This window comes from Corvus cornix, chromosome 1A, assembly GCF_000738735.6.
Source record: "Corvus cornix cornix isolate S_Up_H32 chromosome 1A, ASM73873v5, whole genome shotgun sequence".
Classification (NCBI taxonomy): Eukaryota; Metazoa; Chordata; class Aves; order Passeriformes; family Corvidae; genus Corvus; species Corvus cornix.
This window is the reverse complement of record NC_047057.1, coordinates 40,835,854-40,854,648: the sequence shown is the minus strand read 5'-3', so window position 1 is coordinate 40,854,648 and position 18,795 is coordinate 40,835,854. Positions and strand designations below refer to the sequence as shown.

The window sequence follows — 18,795 nt, the reverse complement described above, 5'->3', positions numbered from 1 at the left end:
TTGTTTCATAATGAACTGAATATATGATTATACTTTCAGCTGTGATTCAAAACTGAAAACAAAAGAATGAAAATAAGAGATAAAAAAGTAACAGAGAAGTGCTATTTAAATATCGTCAATGGAATTTTCTTGGCAAGAAATCTGTTTTCTTTCCCTTATTTAGCAGCTTCAAATTATTTTTTTAGATGTTCTTAATTAAAAAACAATCCTTCCCCTTTCCCCTCACCCCCTGCCCTCCCCTCTGTCAGACTCTAGGTCTCATGCTTTCGATATATGGCTTGTGGCTTTTATTTGACAGAAACAATTTCTTCAGTGTTTTTTCTGAGTATAAATAGAATTTTTGTTTTGTTTTAAATGATTGCAGAATAAAAATGCCCCATCCTTGGAAGTGTTCAAATCCAGGCTGGACGGGGCTTTGAGCAACCTGGTCTAGTGGCAGGTGATCTTGCCCATAGTAGGGATGTTGGAAGTAGATGATCTCTAACGTCCCTTTCAACACAAACCATTTTAGGGTTGTATGGTTCTAGGAAATTGACAGAAGCAGTAACAGATTTTCACTAGGTGGCACTATTGGATTGAACTGCATGGTTGTGAGGTTTTTTTTTCCGCTTGAGTATGTTTTCTATCACTAGGTGGTATGATTATCAAAATAGGAGAAAACATATTACTACTTTATCTACAATTTAGATATTATTATAATTTATGCAATTGATTTATTTCTTTCTCTTGGTGTACAGCTTATAGATGAATCACTGAAAAATAAATCAGCTCTATTCACCTTTTCTTTATAAAATTTACCAGACTGCATTTGACCTGCATTTGAAGAGATGATAAATCCTTTATGTGAGTATTTGGGTGGAATGAATAAGTGTGGGCCTTTCCATATGGATATTCCTTTTCCCCAAAGCATCTATATTTTTCTTTTTTTTTTCTTTTATTTTTTTTTCACAAAAGAGTAAGTTTTGGGTCACATAACAACAGATGTGCTCTTAATGAGCAGACTGCCTTGGCTGTGTTAAGACATGTCACTTCCAAACTAATGGCATAGGAATGATCCAATGCAGTAATTATGGGAGAAAACATTTGGACTGGAAGTAACGAAAACCTGCTACTTTCCATGTCTATGCACGAATGGTTGAAATGCAAAGGAGAAAGTGGCCAGTTGCAAAGAGGGAGGGCAACACTGAATCTTTAATTTATTGAGAAATATACATCTATCTCCCCATAGGATTTGCACATGTGTTAATAATTCTTGGCAAACAGAAAAAAAATCTGTAAACTGAAACTGTAATTGTTCACTGATTTCATTGTGAGTGGTTCACATGGTTCAATTGAGAATCTTCTGTTTACATCTCATGCGTTATTACCATTGTCTAAATTTATGAAAATATATCTTTTTCTTTCTATGAATATAGATATAAGTAATAATAATACCCTTTTATCATTCTATTATTTCCATCCTCTCAGTAATGGCATTGCAAAGATATAATTGCTTTTCTGGAATAAGATGTGGAAGTGGAAGTCTCATGAAAATAAAGAGAAAATAAGTAACAGCACAAATTCACTGTGTTACAGTTTCTTCAGTCAAGAACTAGCCAGTGACATATCTTTCTTGTATAATACTTGGCATTGGATCTGTTATTACTTTTACGTCAGCCATGGGAGTCCTTGGAACTGTTGTGGAAATAAAATGTCTGCTAGTTACAGTAGGTGGAAATCAGCCTCCAGCATTCTTGAAAAAGAAAGGGAATTTTGTGTGCATGAAAAATGTGACCCTGTCTTGATGTGATTTTTACATACAAATGTGTCGATAGAAAGACAAATTTAGATAAAGTCCTGGTTCAAATGAAATCTCAACACAAGTGAAGATCTTTCCATATCACTGCATGGAAGTTTTCAATGACAAAATTCTTGAAGTTTTATGCAGAAAAGATTTTAACCACTGTAATTATTAACATAAATGTTTTTAAATACTTAGTATGTGTTGAAGAAATAAAGAAAAGCCTGGTCCAGATATTGCAACTTGAAGGCATGGGTAGCTACAGTATGGCTGCAATATTGAAATATCAACGTATGATTAAAAAGTGGTTACATATGTAGACTAGACTGAAGACTGTATTTATACACAATTCCTGCTTTTTAATGGAAGGAAACCTTAATTTCTGAAAAATTGCACTGTAACTATATATTCTTATTAGCGTCTTGATACCTTTTTTCCTCCATCTTTTGTTTATTGTCACCCTTTCTGAGAGATCTGTGTTAGACTGTGTGAAGGCTGAAGCAGAGAACTGTGCTACTAATTCATTTGTTAAGCACTACAAGTGCAAATTTGCACAGCGAAGAGGGGAGCCCAGGTGCTATAACCAAGAACCTTCTTCCTTCTTCCTTCCTGCTACTAACTAGGCATGTAGTGTTTGCCTCACAGTTTGTTAGGTGATGAAAGAGAATGAAGTGTCTCATTTCCAACTTCCATAGAATCATCTAGTAGCACAGTATCTAGATACTGGGGGGGAATATTTGTTTTCACTGGAAATAAGCAAAATCAACTATCCTTTTATTTTGAGTTGTATAGCTTAAATGAGTTCTTAAATAGGCATGGGACGTCATTCAAACAGGAAATAAAGAGATAAGAATTTTCTTCAGTGAGGTACAGCCACCTAAAAAGAGCTTTTGCTCTTCACTTCCAAGAAAGTTATGGTTATGTCTTCAAGCCCAACACAGTGAGTTGTGCTTTGGTTGAAGTCTGCTTCTTAGACTATGATGTCACTTTCTGCAGGTTTCCAGGAAAAGAAATTTTTATTTTTGTTGAAATCACTCTAAGTAATAGTCCTGAAGGATTACACCTGAGCTTCTGGAATTTTTTATTGTATTGTTCACTTATTCAAAATAATGTTTATACATAGCTTGGCTTTGGGGATTTTTTCAGTATATGAGTTTTCAAATCCTGGCGTTTCTAACGCAGATGGCAATATTGGTGCTGATAATAATGAAAAAAAAGAAGAGGTATGTAAATAAATTATGTGAAACTGCTGATAACTTCAAAGTTTTTTCTTGCAATTAATTAAAAAATATATAATAGTCAGTTCTCACTATAAGCTGTATTACCATTTGATTGAAGTTGACTATTCTACATGATGATCAGGAATAGTAGAACATGTGAAAAACTTAATTGGAGGAATTCTGCATGGTTCAATAAAGTAAATGGGAGTGCATGGAAATATATTTCCAATTTCTCCCCTGCAAAAAATCATGCCTTTCCTGTTCAGGAATGTGGACTCAGCAGTGTTAGGGACAGCTTTATTCCTTTGAGCGATTTCCCAGGACGTCCCTCTTTCCTGGGTATCTGCAGGGGTGGGAGGAAGCACTAGATGCTAAGCTGTGTCTGTTAGCAGGTGACAGCAGTAGTCCCCTGTGATAGCAGGACTCATTGGTATCATGGCATGCAAAGTAGACCAATGATTTACTAACTTTATTGTCTGAACCTCTATTTTAGGTACAAGCAGAGATCTAATCTAAGGAACATGTAGCTTCAATTTGAAAAACAGCGAGCCAGAATTAATACCAACATAGCTGTTTTCTCTGGTAAATGTTCCACTTCAAAGTAATCTGTTTTTCTACATACAGCAACTGCAATAGCTTGAGCAGTTCTCACAATGTTATGTGGAAGGTAATCTGTACTGCATCAATACCAGTCTGGTCATTTCTCTCTTCAATAATTTAAAAATCTATGGTTTAAGAAAACCTTCAATTACAGTGTTCTCATAAGGTTCATACAGTCCTCTGAAGCCTGCTGCTATTCAGGCAGACTACAGCACAAATAAATTACTTTTAGTCCTTCAAAGAGCATCTGTATCATCAAATTTCTTCATTAAATGTTGATTTATAATGATGGAATCACCCCTGGTTTATATGATGGTTTTACATTTTGAAAGATTTAACCTGTCAGGAATAATTCATTCTGGCATTTGTGCAAGAAAAATTGATTGAAAATTCAAAGGTAAATTTATTTTTTATCAACTGTAATTGCACTTGATCTCAACCTTAATCAAGTGCTGCTGAAGTATAATAAATGATGGTTACATCATCATTCACCATGAAAGCTTTTGAGTTTTGTTTTTAGGATGGCTGTAGCAAGGGAAATGAGTTGGAGAAGCTTAATTTTTGTATTGCTTTGTGATGAAACCTTTCAGTGGCTTAGGATTTCTCCTCTGCATACCTTCCCTGCTACACTCTCTCTAATCAGACTCTTTATGATCAGCTTGTCCACTTCATTTACTGTTGAAGGTGTATTTTAACAGTCTCAGCAAAGATGCCTAATCTAGGGCCAATATGAGTGGTTAGACTACAGCAATACATGTCCTGGCCAGATTCTGTGGTACTCACAAAAGCTTGTATCACATTAGGTCTAGAAGCAATATTTGGTTTGTGCTTATTGTTACATGGTGCTGTGCTTATTAAAAGTAAGTATGAGAAGTAGGATTTAGTATTTCAGGACAGATCAGATGGAACTAAAGTGTTTCCTGGCTCTTCTGGCCCCAGTGGGCAAATTACCTTGTGCTGTGTATGTGATTTGGGTTGCTTCATTTATCCTTCCCTTTGGCTTTTACCTTTCCCATTAGTACAATGGGTATGATGTGTCTTAGATCATATTTGGCAAATTGATTAGAATGCTGCTGCTTGCAAGAAAACCTTGAAGAAGCCTGAATATCAATAAAAGATCAAGGATTGGACTACCCATCCCCACTCTCACCAATATGCATGTATCAAACACTATAAATATTTATTAACAGGTCCACAGTCAATGGAGCAACAGAACTGGTGATTTTATTTCTGAATATGGGAATGAGAGTCTGGCTGAGCAGGAACTGGTGTGGAACATTCTGAAGGCTATGCAGCATGATGTAGGGAAAAAACCCACCTCTAAAATCACCTCTAAAAATACTGCATCGACCAGAAGTAGGTATACCATATTTACCGGAAAATAAGAATTTATTTTAAAAAAAAGTCTCATGTAGTAAAGAATTAATTTTTCAAGATCTGCTGCTATTATCTGATGTGGGTTGGCAAGATTCCTTGCTGTTATATGTATCACTACTGATGAGATTAAGCTTTTGAAGAACTTCTTATTTCATGTAGGAGCAGAGAGCTCTGGTCACAGAAAGCTGTAAGAATTCCTGCAGCTGAAAAAATTAATGGGAGTCCTGGTATTTTTTGTAGTGCTAGATACCATAAAAAACTTGATCTGCTTAGGTCTCAAGTCTGTTGTGAACCAAGAGATGTTATGAGGTCAAAGGAGAGCTCCTACTGTGAGAACATTTGAATAGGTTTTGCACTGAGACTCTCAGAAATAGTGCTTAAAGTCTAAAATGAGCTTGCAAATTAGTACTTTCAATACACATATTTAGTTATTAATCAAAATATTTCCTGTGGCCTGGCAGAAGGTAATTTTTTTTACTTTTTTTGAAAAGTCCTTTAAAGCATTTGGGTTGTGTCAATTATTTTAGAAGTTGTTAGCAGTGTTTTTGTCCAGTGATCTACTATCCACCTTTCAAATTAATTCTGCATTATGAGCTTTTAATTACAAACACTACAGTTTAACAGCTTAATATGGTTTAATATGCTTCTATAGATCAGCTGTGAGTCCCTTAATATGATTTCTTACAGAGGTGAGTTACATCATTTTTAATGAGTGCTGAAGATAATTTATTATTCCAGATAACTCACAAAGCATATATGTCTAGTCTCAAGATTACAAATGCATTTGTAATGTATTTTTAAAATCTGTTCTTTGAAAATCGATTCATTGCATTCGTGATTTCTCAAGTGATTAATGGTGACCCCATTATGTCACTGGTGCAGCTAGAATGTGTGCTGGTATACTTGACTGCAGTTTTATTGAACTGTTGTAGAAGCACAGTCACCACCTACCCAGCTGCTGGAGTCATTGGCATCTGCCATGAGGAAAATGAAAAAATGAAGGTCATTAATAGTATTTTATATATTCCCAAGGGAATATATAATGATGTCCCAAGGGATTCAACATACAGTATGGTAAAAAAAAAAAAAAAATCTTGAAAAATCTTGAACTATGTAAGTTCTGCTACTAAATGGACTTTAGAAAAAGAAGTACAAAACATATTTGCCTTCAAGATGTGGCTTACAAATGCCAAGGTTTTAACAATATTCATCATTTTGTCTCTGATCACTCTGAAGCCTTGGTTTTTACTTGTTAGCTGTCAGTCATGTAGGCAGTTCTAAATTAAGGATGCTTCAATAGAACAGGAATTGTGCCTGATCAATATCACAGGGAAATTCAGAAGTGGTTTAAGAAGCATCTTGGCATAAACCCATGCTGTGCAAATCAGTGATGACAATGGAAAGCAGCAGTCTATAAAAAGTATCCAGTACATTTTCCACTTGTAACTGTGAGCAATGTCTCCCCTTGTTTGTATTATCTGTTTCCAGAGCATCTCCAATACTTTACAGGATAAGTGGAATGAGCAAGACACTAAAATATGGTGTGTTTTGTGAGACCAGTTCATGTTAACATTTATGTGTCTGAATAACATGGGACCAGTTTGCATAGGACCACCTGATATCAGCACCCGAGCTGGAGCAAAGGGATACATATCATCCTCTTCTGTAACCCATGCAGTGTTACTAGGACCAGCCAATGAGGACAAAAATACAGTGGGTGATGGTTGCTTCTTGACAGTGCAGAACCATAAATGATGGGAAGTTGTCCAGTGACATCTGCTGTTGTCTTCTTTTTCTCATCAGTTCTGAATTTCTCCCTGTTTCTACAAACCCTTGTCGCTATTAAAAAATCACTTTGAGGTACAGAAAACATTTATGTATATGTTTTATTGTATTTGCACCTATTTAAATCTCCATAAGAATTTGACAATTGTTTTTAAAAGCAATATAATGAATATAGATTTTAATCTGGATAATATTCACATCCATTTTAGGATGTATAATTCATAAGAATCAATGAAAACTTGAAAATATTCTTTTGAGCATTTACTTGTAAGTTAATCTCTAAGTTAAACACATACAAGAGCAAATTCTGTTTTGATTAAGTAAGAAGATCTGGAACATTTCCACAGAAAAGTATCAGATTTCCTTAAGAACGATCTGTTTAATTCAGATAATTTAAAAAGTGCTATAGCTAACATTCCACAGTAGACATTACTGATGTACTTGCTTTCTGGCAAATGAATACCAGAACCTATCACACTACACAGAAAGTTCTATTCTACGTATTTTTAAAGTATGTTCTTATGAAGATGCAATATGAGTTCCAAAATTGACATGATTTTTCTTGACATCTCTTCATATGTACTTGCTTAGGAATGTGAAGAACATTTCAATACATATTTTGAAAACAATGCTCTTACATTACCTGCAATTACTATCAGCCTACTAACTACACAGGTCAGACTACTTCTGAGTAAAAAACCCATAAAATATTGATATTTTTACTGGGAGTAAAAATCAATCCAGTGCCATTTGGCTTTGATGTGCTCTCCAAATTTTTTAAAGATTTCCATCAACTTTAAATAGAAGTAAGATCAAGCAGTGTTTACCAACAATCTCCAGGGATTATGTTGTCTGAAGTCTGTAGAATGAAGTGATTGACCAGACCTCTGAAAGCAAAAAGCATTTCAAGGTCAGGAAGTGGTTAAAGAGCATGTAAAATCTCTGCACCAAAAGACCTCTTTTGTCCTCTGTTTGTGCAGAACCTACTCCATGAGTGTACTACATCTAACAAGACAAAACAATGAAATCTCCCACATATCTATGAGAAAATTTTGTTTTGCAAAAAGGAATAGAGCTTTCAATATCAAAACAAAATCACATGAATAAAGGGAAAAAGAATTGATTGTTCACTCCACAGATGCCCTGAAGGTAGGCAGAAGGATTTTTAATAATATCTAAAATTGTGAAATATGAAATCAGTGCATTTTTACTCAGACAATTAAAAGCATGGCCTATTTTACCTCTTCCATATGTCGTACCTTCCCTTAAATATATGTAGTAAAAATATTCTGGCTATGGAGTGAGCCGGTTCAATAATGAAAAAGTTTCTTTTTCATATTCACCTAATCCTCATTAGCACAGAACATGACTGTCTCATGATCCTAAATATACATCTGACACATTCTTGTCAGATGGCAAAGAACTATTATCCCCATTCAAGAGCTACAACCAAGATTCATAGAATCATTTAGTTTGGAAAAGACCTTTAAGATCATTGAATCCAACCATATTTGGATTCATAGGGTGCTGAAACATTTAACACATAGCACTGAATCATGTGTCACTTGATACAGATTTCAAGATACTTCTTTGAATGTGGACCCAAGTGACTTGCTGGAGGTCACACAGCAAGTCTGTACCGATGCAGAAAATTGACCTTCTGTCTTCAGACACATCCTGATCATTCTCCTTTATATCCTCTGCACTCTCATTCATAGGAGCCCAGTTAGCAGTCAGATTGGCTCAGTCATGAGTGCGTTTGAACACTTTCTTTGTTTTTTTTAACTCACCCTTTTTCCTTTCACAGATTTTTTTTGATCACACTCATCAGCTATTTAGAAAATTCAGGAAGAATATTTTGCCAAATGAGCCATGAACTCTCCTGAGCATTGCTGTGGTGTAAGAATTCTCTGATCCATTCTTATGACAGTCTATGAAATTACTTCCACTAAAATTTCGATCAGGCTCTACTTATTGTAAACATGATGATATTAACATTTGGGCTTTAATATGTTTGGGTTTTGTTCATGACTATGGTTATGGTAGTATGGTATGAAATTTTGTGTGTTAAAATTTGAAGCACTATGCTATTTACTAGCTGGTTAACAAATCTTCCTGACACCCTGAATATTAGTTTCCTGAGTGTTCAGAGTGATGTAAATAGTACTATATAGTACACTGAACTTTGAAACAGAAGGAGCCCTTTATCAGATTTGGTCAAGAAAAAAAATTACTAGATGTTGCTTCCTTAGGCCTTTACCATTCCTCCCAATCCTTCACTGTTTTGTCCTTATCTGTTGTGTAATTCAGTCTCAGGAAATTTCACTGAGTCTTATAAATATTGGAGGCCTTAGCTGTGTTCCAAGGAGTGTTGTTGTTGACATCTTTTGTTCTCACTCAATGTCTCTTACCATTATTTTAATCAAATATCTTTAGTGGTTTAGAGTGGAGTGTTCTTGAAACCTTAAAACATTCTTTATCCTCTGATCAATGAGGTGACCTGAAACATCTTGGGAACTGAGGAAGGTATAGTATTACAAGCATACGTGGTAGCATTGCTTATTTTGTCCAAAACTTCCCTTTCAGGAATCAATTTTCTGATGCTTATACATTTGGTATCTTCTTTTTGTTTAGAATGATAATAATTCCACTTCAAGTGCTTGCCACAGGCTGAATTTTTTATTTAGAAAACTTCAAATTCAGGGGAGTGTCTCCTTCCCTCCTGTACATTTTGGGAAGTACAGAATACTTTGGTCAGTTTGAAGTATCTTCTGAAAATATGCAAATACTTCTATTCAGTCCACATGGGAGGGCTATTCACTATTAAATAAAATTCACTATTGTAGCACAGCAAATTACATCCAAACCTTATAAATACCTATTCATGTCTCACTGGTTTGTTACACTTAAAATAATCATGCTCCTTGTTCTAAAAGGTTATTAAGGATGAAATTACCTGGCTAAGTGCTAAGTCCAGCTGGACAAATATTCTAGTGCATGTGAAGTGTAGGGTACTCCTGTAAAGTAGCAATTCATCCTTTTTCCTAGATAAGTATTATAGAATGACATCCTCTTAAAAGTACCATTATTCTTCTGGTTTGAGTGGGAGCCTAGTGTCCCTAACGTATAGGTTTTAGAACTTGAAGTGGTTAACACTAAATGAACTGGATCCCACTTTAATACTATATAGTCAAGAATTCAGAAAGCCCCAAATAAAGTTACATGTGAAATTTGCATTTGTTCCTAATATGTCTTTATTACAGAATGATTGTCAATTATGTGCTCGTATATTGGCATTTCACAGTAGGCTAAAATCCAAATTCTTTAAAAATTCACTGTGGGTTGTACACAAATATTATTTTAGGATGGACCAAGGCAACTTCTAATGTCCCAAGGAAAAATATGGCATGCCCAAGTGAGAGAAGAATGTAATTCTGAACATAAGGAAATGGTCCACAATACCTGCCAAGACCTGTATCACCATTCAAAATTAATAATGGATGCTAAAATCTCCAGCAAGAACACAGATAACAAGACAATAGACAAATGTGTGTGTTCAAGAGCATTATATATAAAATTGTCAATACTGCCACATATACTGCTGATGCTTACCAGGAATAACTATAAAAATGTCACTGTTAATATAAAATTTAGTAAAAAAGGAATAAGAATTAATACAGGACAAAATTTACAGGATGGAAAGCTAAAGTTTTTTGTAATGTTTTGAGATACAAAAATGGAGAAAAGTGTTTGCCAATTTATGCAATTCTGACAGGTAGCCACTAGAGGACACAGGGAGCTTAATAATAATGCAGGACGTAGAAAAAAATAAGCAGAATGTTGTAAATACACACCTTATATATAGCCCACACAAAAACATACTGAATAAGTCTAAAGCCAATAGCCACATGGCACTGTACTAACAGAGAAAATTATGTTGGGAGACCGTGCTACCAAGGAAGGCATTGGAAACCACTCTCAGCAGCTGTGTTAGAGCTCTGTAAGCTAATGAGTGGATCCAGTTCAGCTAATTTAGAAGTCGTGTCACCAAAATTAGGAGATGTCCTTAAAGGAGTTATTAGTGCGAGTGTGCAGGTGGAAATCATAACTGCATGAATTCTATCTACAAAGTTAAGAGAGAAAACAGAGACGGTGGTTGCACAGTCACTTTCATTTGGCTTGAAAGCACTCTTCTGCTGCAGCATGGTCCCACTGCCTTCATGTCCTTAGCCTTACTCCCACACCTGGCTGGGCACTGGCACTAGAAGCCACACAGCTCTGTAAGGAACTGATCCAAGGCTCTGATGGGTCCAAAAAATAATCCTGCAATAAAACAGTGATTTGTGTCATTTTTTTAATTTGTTTTTGTTTATTTGTTTTGGTTGCTTATTTTGGTTTTGGATTCTGTAGTTTGCTTGCTTGTTTGTTTGTTGGTTTGAATGTTGTGGTTTTTTGGCCATCACTTGTCCAGTGTAAAACACGTATACGTCGCAAGGATTGGAATTTCTATTCTTCCTCTCTGTACATAGGGTAAACTAAGCCCTATCTTAAAATTAGGCTCCTTCTTGCTGTCTTAATATCTGCCCCATCTTGTTATGTGCCTGGATGCACAATAGTTAATCTTCAGTAAAAGGACACTGAATCTTACTCTCAGTGCACTTCTCTGTGTCTCATGACTTGAAATTTTAAAATGGTTTCAACCTTTTCAGGAGAATGAGACGGAAAACACAGTGCCTATCTCTGTAATTGGTTCTCCAGCTATTATAACATTAGATAATATAAGGGAATGGGATCAAATGTCAGTATTACATCAAATAAATAGTCATGGTGTTCACTATGACTAATGTTTGGAGAATTCTCCAGGGGGCTTAAGAGGAGTTCAGGTGGCTCTGAATAAATCCTACACAGCTCAGTTTAGACTTGAATTTTTATAGAGCTACAGGTACAAGCTAGCTGACATGTAGCAATGTAGCAGGCACTTTGAAATTGCATAGTTGCTGATGCTCCAAGAAAATTTTTGGACAAGTTAGGCACAAATTAACTATATCCCTGTCTACATGGCTAGGCAGCCCTAGAAAAACAGTGGTGTGAGTGCCACCAAGTTATTTTGTTTTCATATTCTGAAAGAAATAAAAATTATAGTTATTTGGTTTGCAATTATATTGCTCATACTTCTCAATTCCTGTGGGAACAGAACCTGCAGTTCCCACAGGACATTTGTAATTTGTTTGGTACTTATCCAAAGCTAATGTAATCAATGTCAGTTCTGTGAATGTCATGTGTATGTTCTGAATGGGAAGCTCCCATAATGCTATCGATAGAGCTACTTCAGTATAAAAGTCACGGGGAAGAGGTGAAGAGGCTTATATATTTTAAATACTAGTTTGGTCTAGATTGTTTTAGATAATTTCAGGTATGACATCCAAGAATCTGAGGATCCAAACTCAAAAGAACAGGACAGATCAAAGAGATAATTTTTCTAGGATGATTCTTTGTAATGAAAATTTGAAACCACGGTGTATTAGATAGATACTACCAGCTGGAAAACTATCACTCAATAACAAAACAAACAAAACACAAAAAAACCTCCAAAAACCAAACAACCAAAACCCCCCTCCCAAAACAGATTAAAAAACCCAAAACACCCCCCTCCCCCCCAAAAAAATAAAAAGGGAGTATCTAGCTTTAAAATATAAAGGAGAAAAGTAAGATGAGAATATGAGTATAGTGTGCTTTTTTTAATGTCAAGCTTGCTAGATCTTTTAAGAATCACTAGCCAAGCTCCCATTCTCCATTCTTATAAAAGTATCTAGAATTCCAAGAGTACAGTAAATAAAACCCTTTCTCCTTTAGCAGAGGTAGTGACATTAACACATGATCCCAGTGAACTAATGATGTTTCAAAATAGAAGGTGACCTTTCTTTCTTTAGAGAACATTCTTAAGCCTCAATTATGCTAAATTCAAATGCAGTCTTGTATAATGCTTTGATCACAGAACTTAGGGCATTTATCCCTTATGACAATAAGGTGATTAGAATAATCTGTATATTTCATATTTCTAAAAAAATATTTCCCAGCTAGATTCACATCATCTAGTGATGGGAACAGCATATGTTTACAGTTCAATTTTTCCCAGCCTGAACTACTTTTACCTACATTAAATTTGTTTAATACTGAATTAAATAAAGAATTTCTGTTGGGGTCCCTCCCCTGCCGTGTAGCCCTGGGAGAGGGGCCCTGAGGGCACAGACACGGGGTTTCCCTGCCCCTGCTCAGCCTCGTTCCCATTGGTTGGTTTGTGTTCCCTGCGCGGGCAGAAGGACCCTTGGGCCCGTGACTGGAACAGTTCCTCGGCAGAGCTCCGGCCATGCGGCTGGAGAAATAAACATCTCTGAAACAGCTAGCAAGAATCTGTCTGTCCATATATATTTCCTTTCCACGGTACTCCTGGTTTGATATATGCGTGTTGCAGGATCCCCACTGCAACAAATGGTGGAGAATTGAGAGCAGAACGATCCCCGATCCCTAAGCGACTGATTTGTGTGAGTAAACCCTGGAAACTTTGGATTCCTCGTTTTGGTTTTGCTTTGCTATTCCATATCTAAACTATGGAGGAACCGTGGGAAGACTCTTGGCTCTCAGAGCCGCATATGGACATTTATCTTAAACTTAAAATGATTCTTGAATAACGATTTGTAAATTTTAGCTTGATTCAAGCTCAAAAGAACTGAAACACTTCCTGGCATGGTTGTTTAAGAACTTTTTCTATGTTTCTTGGGATTTAATTCTTACCAAGGGCTTTTGGAAAACCGTTTGGACACAGTTAATACTGGAGTCAAAATATATGCCGATGGAAGAATATTTTCGTGAATATTATTTAGTTACCGAGACTGTTGAGCAATGTCAGCTGTGTCCTGGCGAAGGGAAGCCTGGCGCAGGGACCGTGCGGCCCAGGCCACGTGCACCGAGCGCTCTGCGAGCAGCAGCGAGGCAGTTCCCGCGTGCGGGCGGAGCCAAGCGAGCCGTAGTGTCGGTGGCGGAGCGAGGCGCGGCGGGAGCAGCGGGACCCGGCGGTGCCTGCCCGGCTGCGCGCAGCGCGTGGTGGAGCGAGCCCCGTGAACGCCTGGCCGAGAGGGGCAGCGCGCGGGCGGCGGCTGGTGGCGGTGGCGGTAGAACGGAGCTGCGCCCAGCCGAGACGTGCGCTGGAGCAGGGCACGGGGGGGTCGTCGCTCGGGGGCCCGGCCAAGACGTGGGTGCAGCGCCTGGCAGCAGCAGCGAAGCTGCGACCAGAGGAGGCGACGCGCGGAGAACTGAGCGGCGCGGCCCGGCCCGGCCCGCGCAGCCCCGAACGCGACCCCGGGAAGAGCCCGCAGGCACCAGCAGCCCCGACAATTCCAACACGGGAGCAACCGAAGGAGAGAGCAAAGACTCAGCGAGACAGAAAACAGCAGCCACTAGGAAAAAGGAAAAGATCATAGTAACTAAGACCTTAGGGATAGTAAAATGGTATAATGTTAAGCAAAACTATGGTTTTACAACAAGGTGTGACAACCAGCAAGACGTATTCGTGCATAGAACTGCTATTAAAAAGAATAACCCTGAAAAATGCATCCCAAGCTTGGGAGATGGAGAGGTGGTGGAATTCAAAATTATACGAGGTAGAAAAGGGTTACAAGCATCGCAGGTCACTGGGCCTGATGGTGTTTCTGTGAAAGGCAGTATATATGCTAAAAATCGTAGTCATGTTAGACAATACCTCCCTTGTAAACCCCCCCTACAGTCTCCCTTTCCTAATCCCACCTTTCCCTTTTACCCTATGTCCTATTACCCCCAGTGTATTCCCAATCCGTTTTTTCACCCATGGTTTCCCTCACAAAACCGTGCCTTTGCCAATTGTTTCCCCAAAAATCCCTTTCCAATGCTGAGTGGGGGATGAAAAGGGAGAGGGAAGAAGTTAAACCCTCTCCTGCCTCAGTTTCCCCACAAAGCATGCTCAGAGAGTCCTGTCTCCCTTCTGTCAGCCCTAAGATGTTCCACAGAATCTGTTTGGACATTTAAAGACTCAGGAGGGTGGCTTGTTTTGTTTTGAAACTGTTCTTGTTACGTTTATCCAGTTGTTTTCATTCTCCTTTTATTAAAATAAAATGGGGGAGGTGTTGGGGTCCCTCCCCTGCCATGGAGCCCTGGGAGAGGGGCCCTGAGGGCACAGACACGGGGTTTCCCTGCCCCTGCTCAGCCTCGTTCCCATTGGTTGGTTTGTGTTCCCTGCGCGGGCAGAAGGACCCTTGGTCCCGTGACTGGAACAGTTCCTGGGCAGAGCTCCGGCCATGCGGCTGGAGAAATAAACATCTCTGAAACAGCTAGCAAGAATCTGTCTGTCCATGTATATTTCCTTTCCACGGGACTCCTGGTTTGATATATGCGTGTTGCAGGATCCCCACTGCAACAAATTTCCAAAGATTTAATGTCAATATTTTTAGGTCAACCAATGAAGCAGTTCAATACTGTGAAAAGACATAATTTTTTTCTCCCCCAAAACATACTGGAATTTGAGGCTCCAAAAATTACCTTCTAAAATATTTCTGTGTGCAAATAAAAATCAGTGTTCTTATGCATTGGCAGTGTCAAAATCTTAAACTATTGGAAAGTAACTATAAAATTAATATAACTTTACCCAAATGCAATTCCATTCCAGTGTGCCCAGAGATCATAACGTGTAGGGCAAATTTAAAAGGCCTCCCAGGGTAGCAAAAGGCATGATGGCTTTGGAGGAACAGGTTGCTAATATCAGTCATTTATGATGGCCATGGGAATCGAGGGAAGTGTACCTCTCCCCTTTTTGTTGAATGTAGAATAAAGAATATAATGGTGTTCCAAATGGCTGTATGGTGCACCCCATAATCTCTTCACTCTATGAAATAAATGCCAATGGTTTATACTTTCTTGAGACTTAGAATTACAGTGTAATTGACTAGTTTAGGTTGAGAAAAACCTTTAGATCGCTGAGTCTCATCATTAACCAAGCGCTGTCAAGTCCACCACTAAACCATATCCCCAAGTGCAATATCTACATGCATTTTAAGTAACTCTAGAGTTGGTGACTCAGCCACTTTCCTGGGCAGCCTACTTAGTCCTACATAGATCTCTGCCTGTAATTCCATACTTACCCAGTACTGTGGAAGTCACAAGTTTATTATCTGTCTCTCTGTCCTATTTTAATACAGATTGCAGGTGATAACATAAAGTATTGAAGTCTAGTACAACACATCATTCTTACACACTATGTTATTTGTAAACACCATGAACTGAGAATGAGTGTATGATCTTGAGCATCGTTCTAGTCTGACTGGCAATGGCAACACCCATCTACTTGAATGGCTACATTGAAACCAATTGTGGTTCCTCAAAGTCTGCAGCACGGCTTGGCAAAGCATTGTTTCATTTAACAGCTACTGTGTTAGTAAAAAAAAATATGCAGAATGTAAATGAAGACTTTCTTAATGGTTCTTGAGTCTGAATAAAATTTAGATTTAGTTATTTGATCAGCATGACTGTTACAACCTTCACTACCTCACCTCCAATACCCCTGGGCTGGTACCTGTTCTCATGTCACATCCATCATGCTCTTATTTATAAGTAATTCCTCATCAGTCATTATCAGAGCCATGTTTCATATGTTTAGGTGGATTAGAGACACTTTTAATATTTCTGTGACACCATCTTACTTCCTTTGCTAATTCAGACACGGGTACATATCAATCATTGAGGAGCTCAGAGGAGTGGCATAAAAAGTTTTGGTAATATCCCTACATTCACTGCAGAAAGTAAAAGCAATAAAAAGTAAAGTTTAAATGTCCCTAGACTCAATCTTGCAAGCATTTTGCTAGTCCTAAGCAAGCCTAGTTGGAGCTTTTCTTGTGCTTAGGCATTGTGACCATTTCTTTCCTGGATCAAGTCTTATGTTTCTAATGAGGGGTGTGTTTCTGTAGCAGCCCTGCCTCTAAGGGACTTTCTCCTATTCTCAGTCATACATTTTCATTACTGCAAGAGGAACATTAAGATTTTCAAACCTTTCAACCCTTCCTCTGACAAATATGGTTGAGAGTGGCAACAGATGCAAAAGGTCTGGGGAAGGAATGACAGGTGGACACTCAGGCAAGGATGTGTCTGCCTGTCCCTGTGTGCTCACTTATGCCCACATGCCCTCACACAGGCATACCATTACATGAGGGCTATGCAGGCAGGTCTCCTGTTCCTAAGACCTCGCACATAAAAGTCAGACTGTTAGCACACCTCCATCTGCTGCCCTGTACCTCTGCATGATGTGATTCCCACACTCATCACGCTGGTGATGACTGTATGGAAACAGCTTGAAATACTAATAATATTTTCCTTTACCAGAAAGGAAACTATTCTCTTTCATTACTTCTGACAGATAGGTGTGTGCACTAATAATTTTCAAATCCTCGACATAACCCCAGTAAGATAAATATCCTGTGGAAATTTATGCTAGCTAAGAGTCTGATCCATATATTAGAAAGCAGATATATTTGAGAGAAACTAAAATTAATGGCTTAAAAGCAAATAACAGAGTCGCTGGTATTCTCTTTACAAAGTGCTGTGTCATGTCACTTCTGCAGACCACAGTTCTTAGTGATTCTTTTTTCAGTGCACTAGCTGAAATCCTCCAAATGGTGATATTTTTTTCTGCACATGCTTATTTTATTATACAGAAATAATAAACACAAATGCAAAAATCTAAGAACGAACATATTTAGAATGTTTAGGCATGACTCTGCAAACATGAAGAGGAAAAGAACCACTGGAATATTTCTCTGTATTTATTTATGACCTTTTCAACATCCTCTCCTCCAAAGACATGCTGATTTAGTGCATCATGAATATAAAAATATATATATTTCAAATAATTTTGTAATCGGCTTATTTGCATTGCATGCATTTCGCTGTGTTCTTTATAGCTCTAAAAGCCAAAGAGGAGTTCTTCAAGAAGAGAAAGGCCAGGTTCTTCTTTTCCTCACACAAGTTCACACGTGTCTTACTCCACCACATTTAGTGGTGTTCTTCAAGTTGGAAAAGAGTGTGAGCAAGAACAAACCCTGAATCACAAAGCTTTCTCCAGCTTTTTGGAGATGAGAGATATCTCATGAACTGAAGATATGTATTTCCTTTGCTGCCTTCATAAGAAGAGATGAATATTTTTTCATGGTCAATTGAGATGAGACTGTATTTCCTATAAAATAGATAATGTAATATACTGAATGGTTTACGTATATATAGGATGAACTGTTGGGAGGGTTATGAGAAATGTAAATAGAAAGAAGTTTAAAAAAGCTAAAAAAGCTAAAAAAAGTTATTTGAGACCACCACTAAATCTTGATTTAGAAATAAACTGTTGAAATCAGTTCTGAAGTGCTGTGCTTCGGATAATAGACAGAGACTCAGAAATTCTAGGGTTTTTTTCTTTGCCATTGACATGCTGGGTCACTGCTGGCAAATCTTTTCATCTCTTATTGTTCCAAATTCCCCCAAATGGAATTAGAACACTTCCTTTTTGTCATCATATGACTTATTTGCTTGAAATTTTATGTCTTTCGGATATATGGCTTTCTTTTTAACTCTGTATATTTGTTTAGTGGTCTTTGTTGGGAGTCACTGGGCACTACTGTAATAAATAATAGTTTCACTGTTGCTGGAAAGGCTACTTGGGTCAGCTTATCCAATGGTAAAAGTCAAAATTCATGTGCTAGGACCACAATAAAGTAATTTATAAAATTAAAATGAGCTGCCTAAAATCTAGCCATCAGCAAGATGTGTCTGCTTCTACTAGGAACAATCTTCTCTATAGCATTGAGAAAGGTGTTCAGCTCTTTTGCTGAAGTGAGTTAAATCCAGACAAGGGGCAGAAAGCTTCATCCACAGATTTCCACAAAACTTACACCATCAATAGTAATTCCAGTCTAAAAAGATAAAAGTTTGGGTAGCATTTCTATTTATACTAACAAGGTGTTTCTA

At 37.7% G+C, this 18,795-nt stretch overlaps 1 protein-coding gene across 1 annotated transcript; it reads left to right on the top strand.

Annotated features, from left to right (window-relative positions):
* Positions 1–66: 66 nt before the first annotated feature.
* TSPAN19 (tetraspanin 19) lies at positions 67–8,638 on the top strand. Its single transcript, XM_039571082.1, is given in 8 exon segments — positions 67–132; positions 249–319; positions 1,574–1,706; positions 2,927–3,007; positions 4,791–4,982; positions 6,010–6,051; positions 7,354–7,437; positions 8,570–8,638. Coding segments are annotated over 8 exon segments (738 nt in total).
* The last annotated feature ends 10,157 nt before the right edge of the window (positions 8,639–18,795 follow it).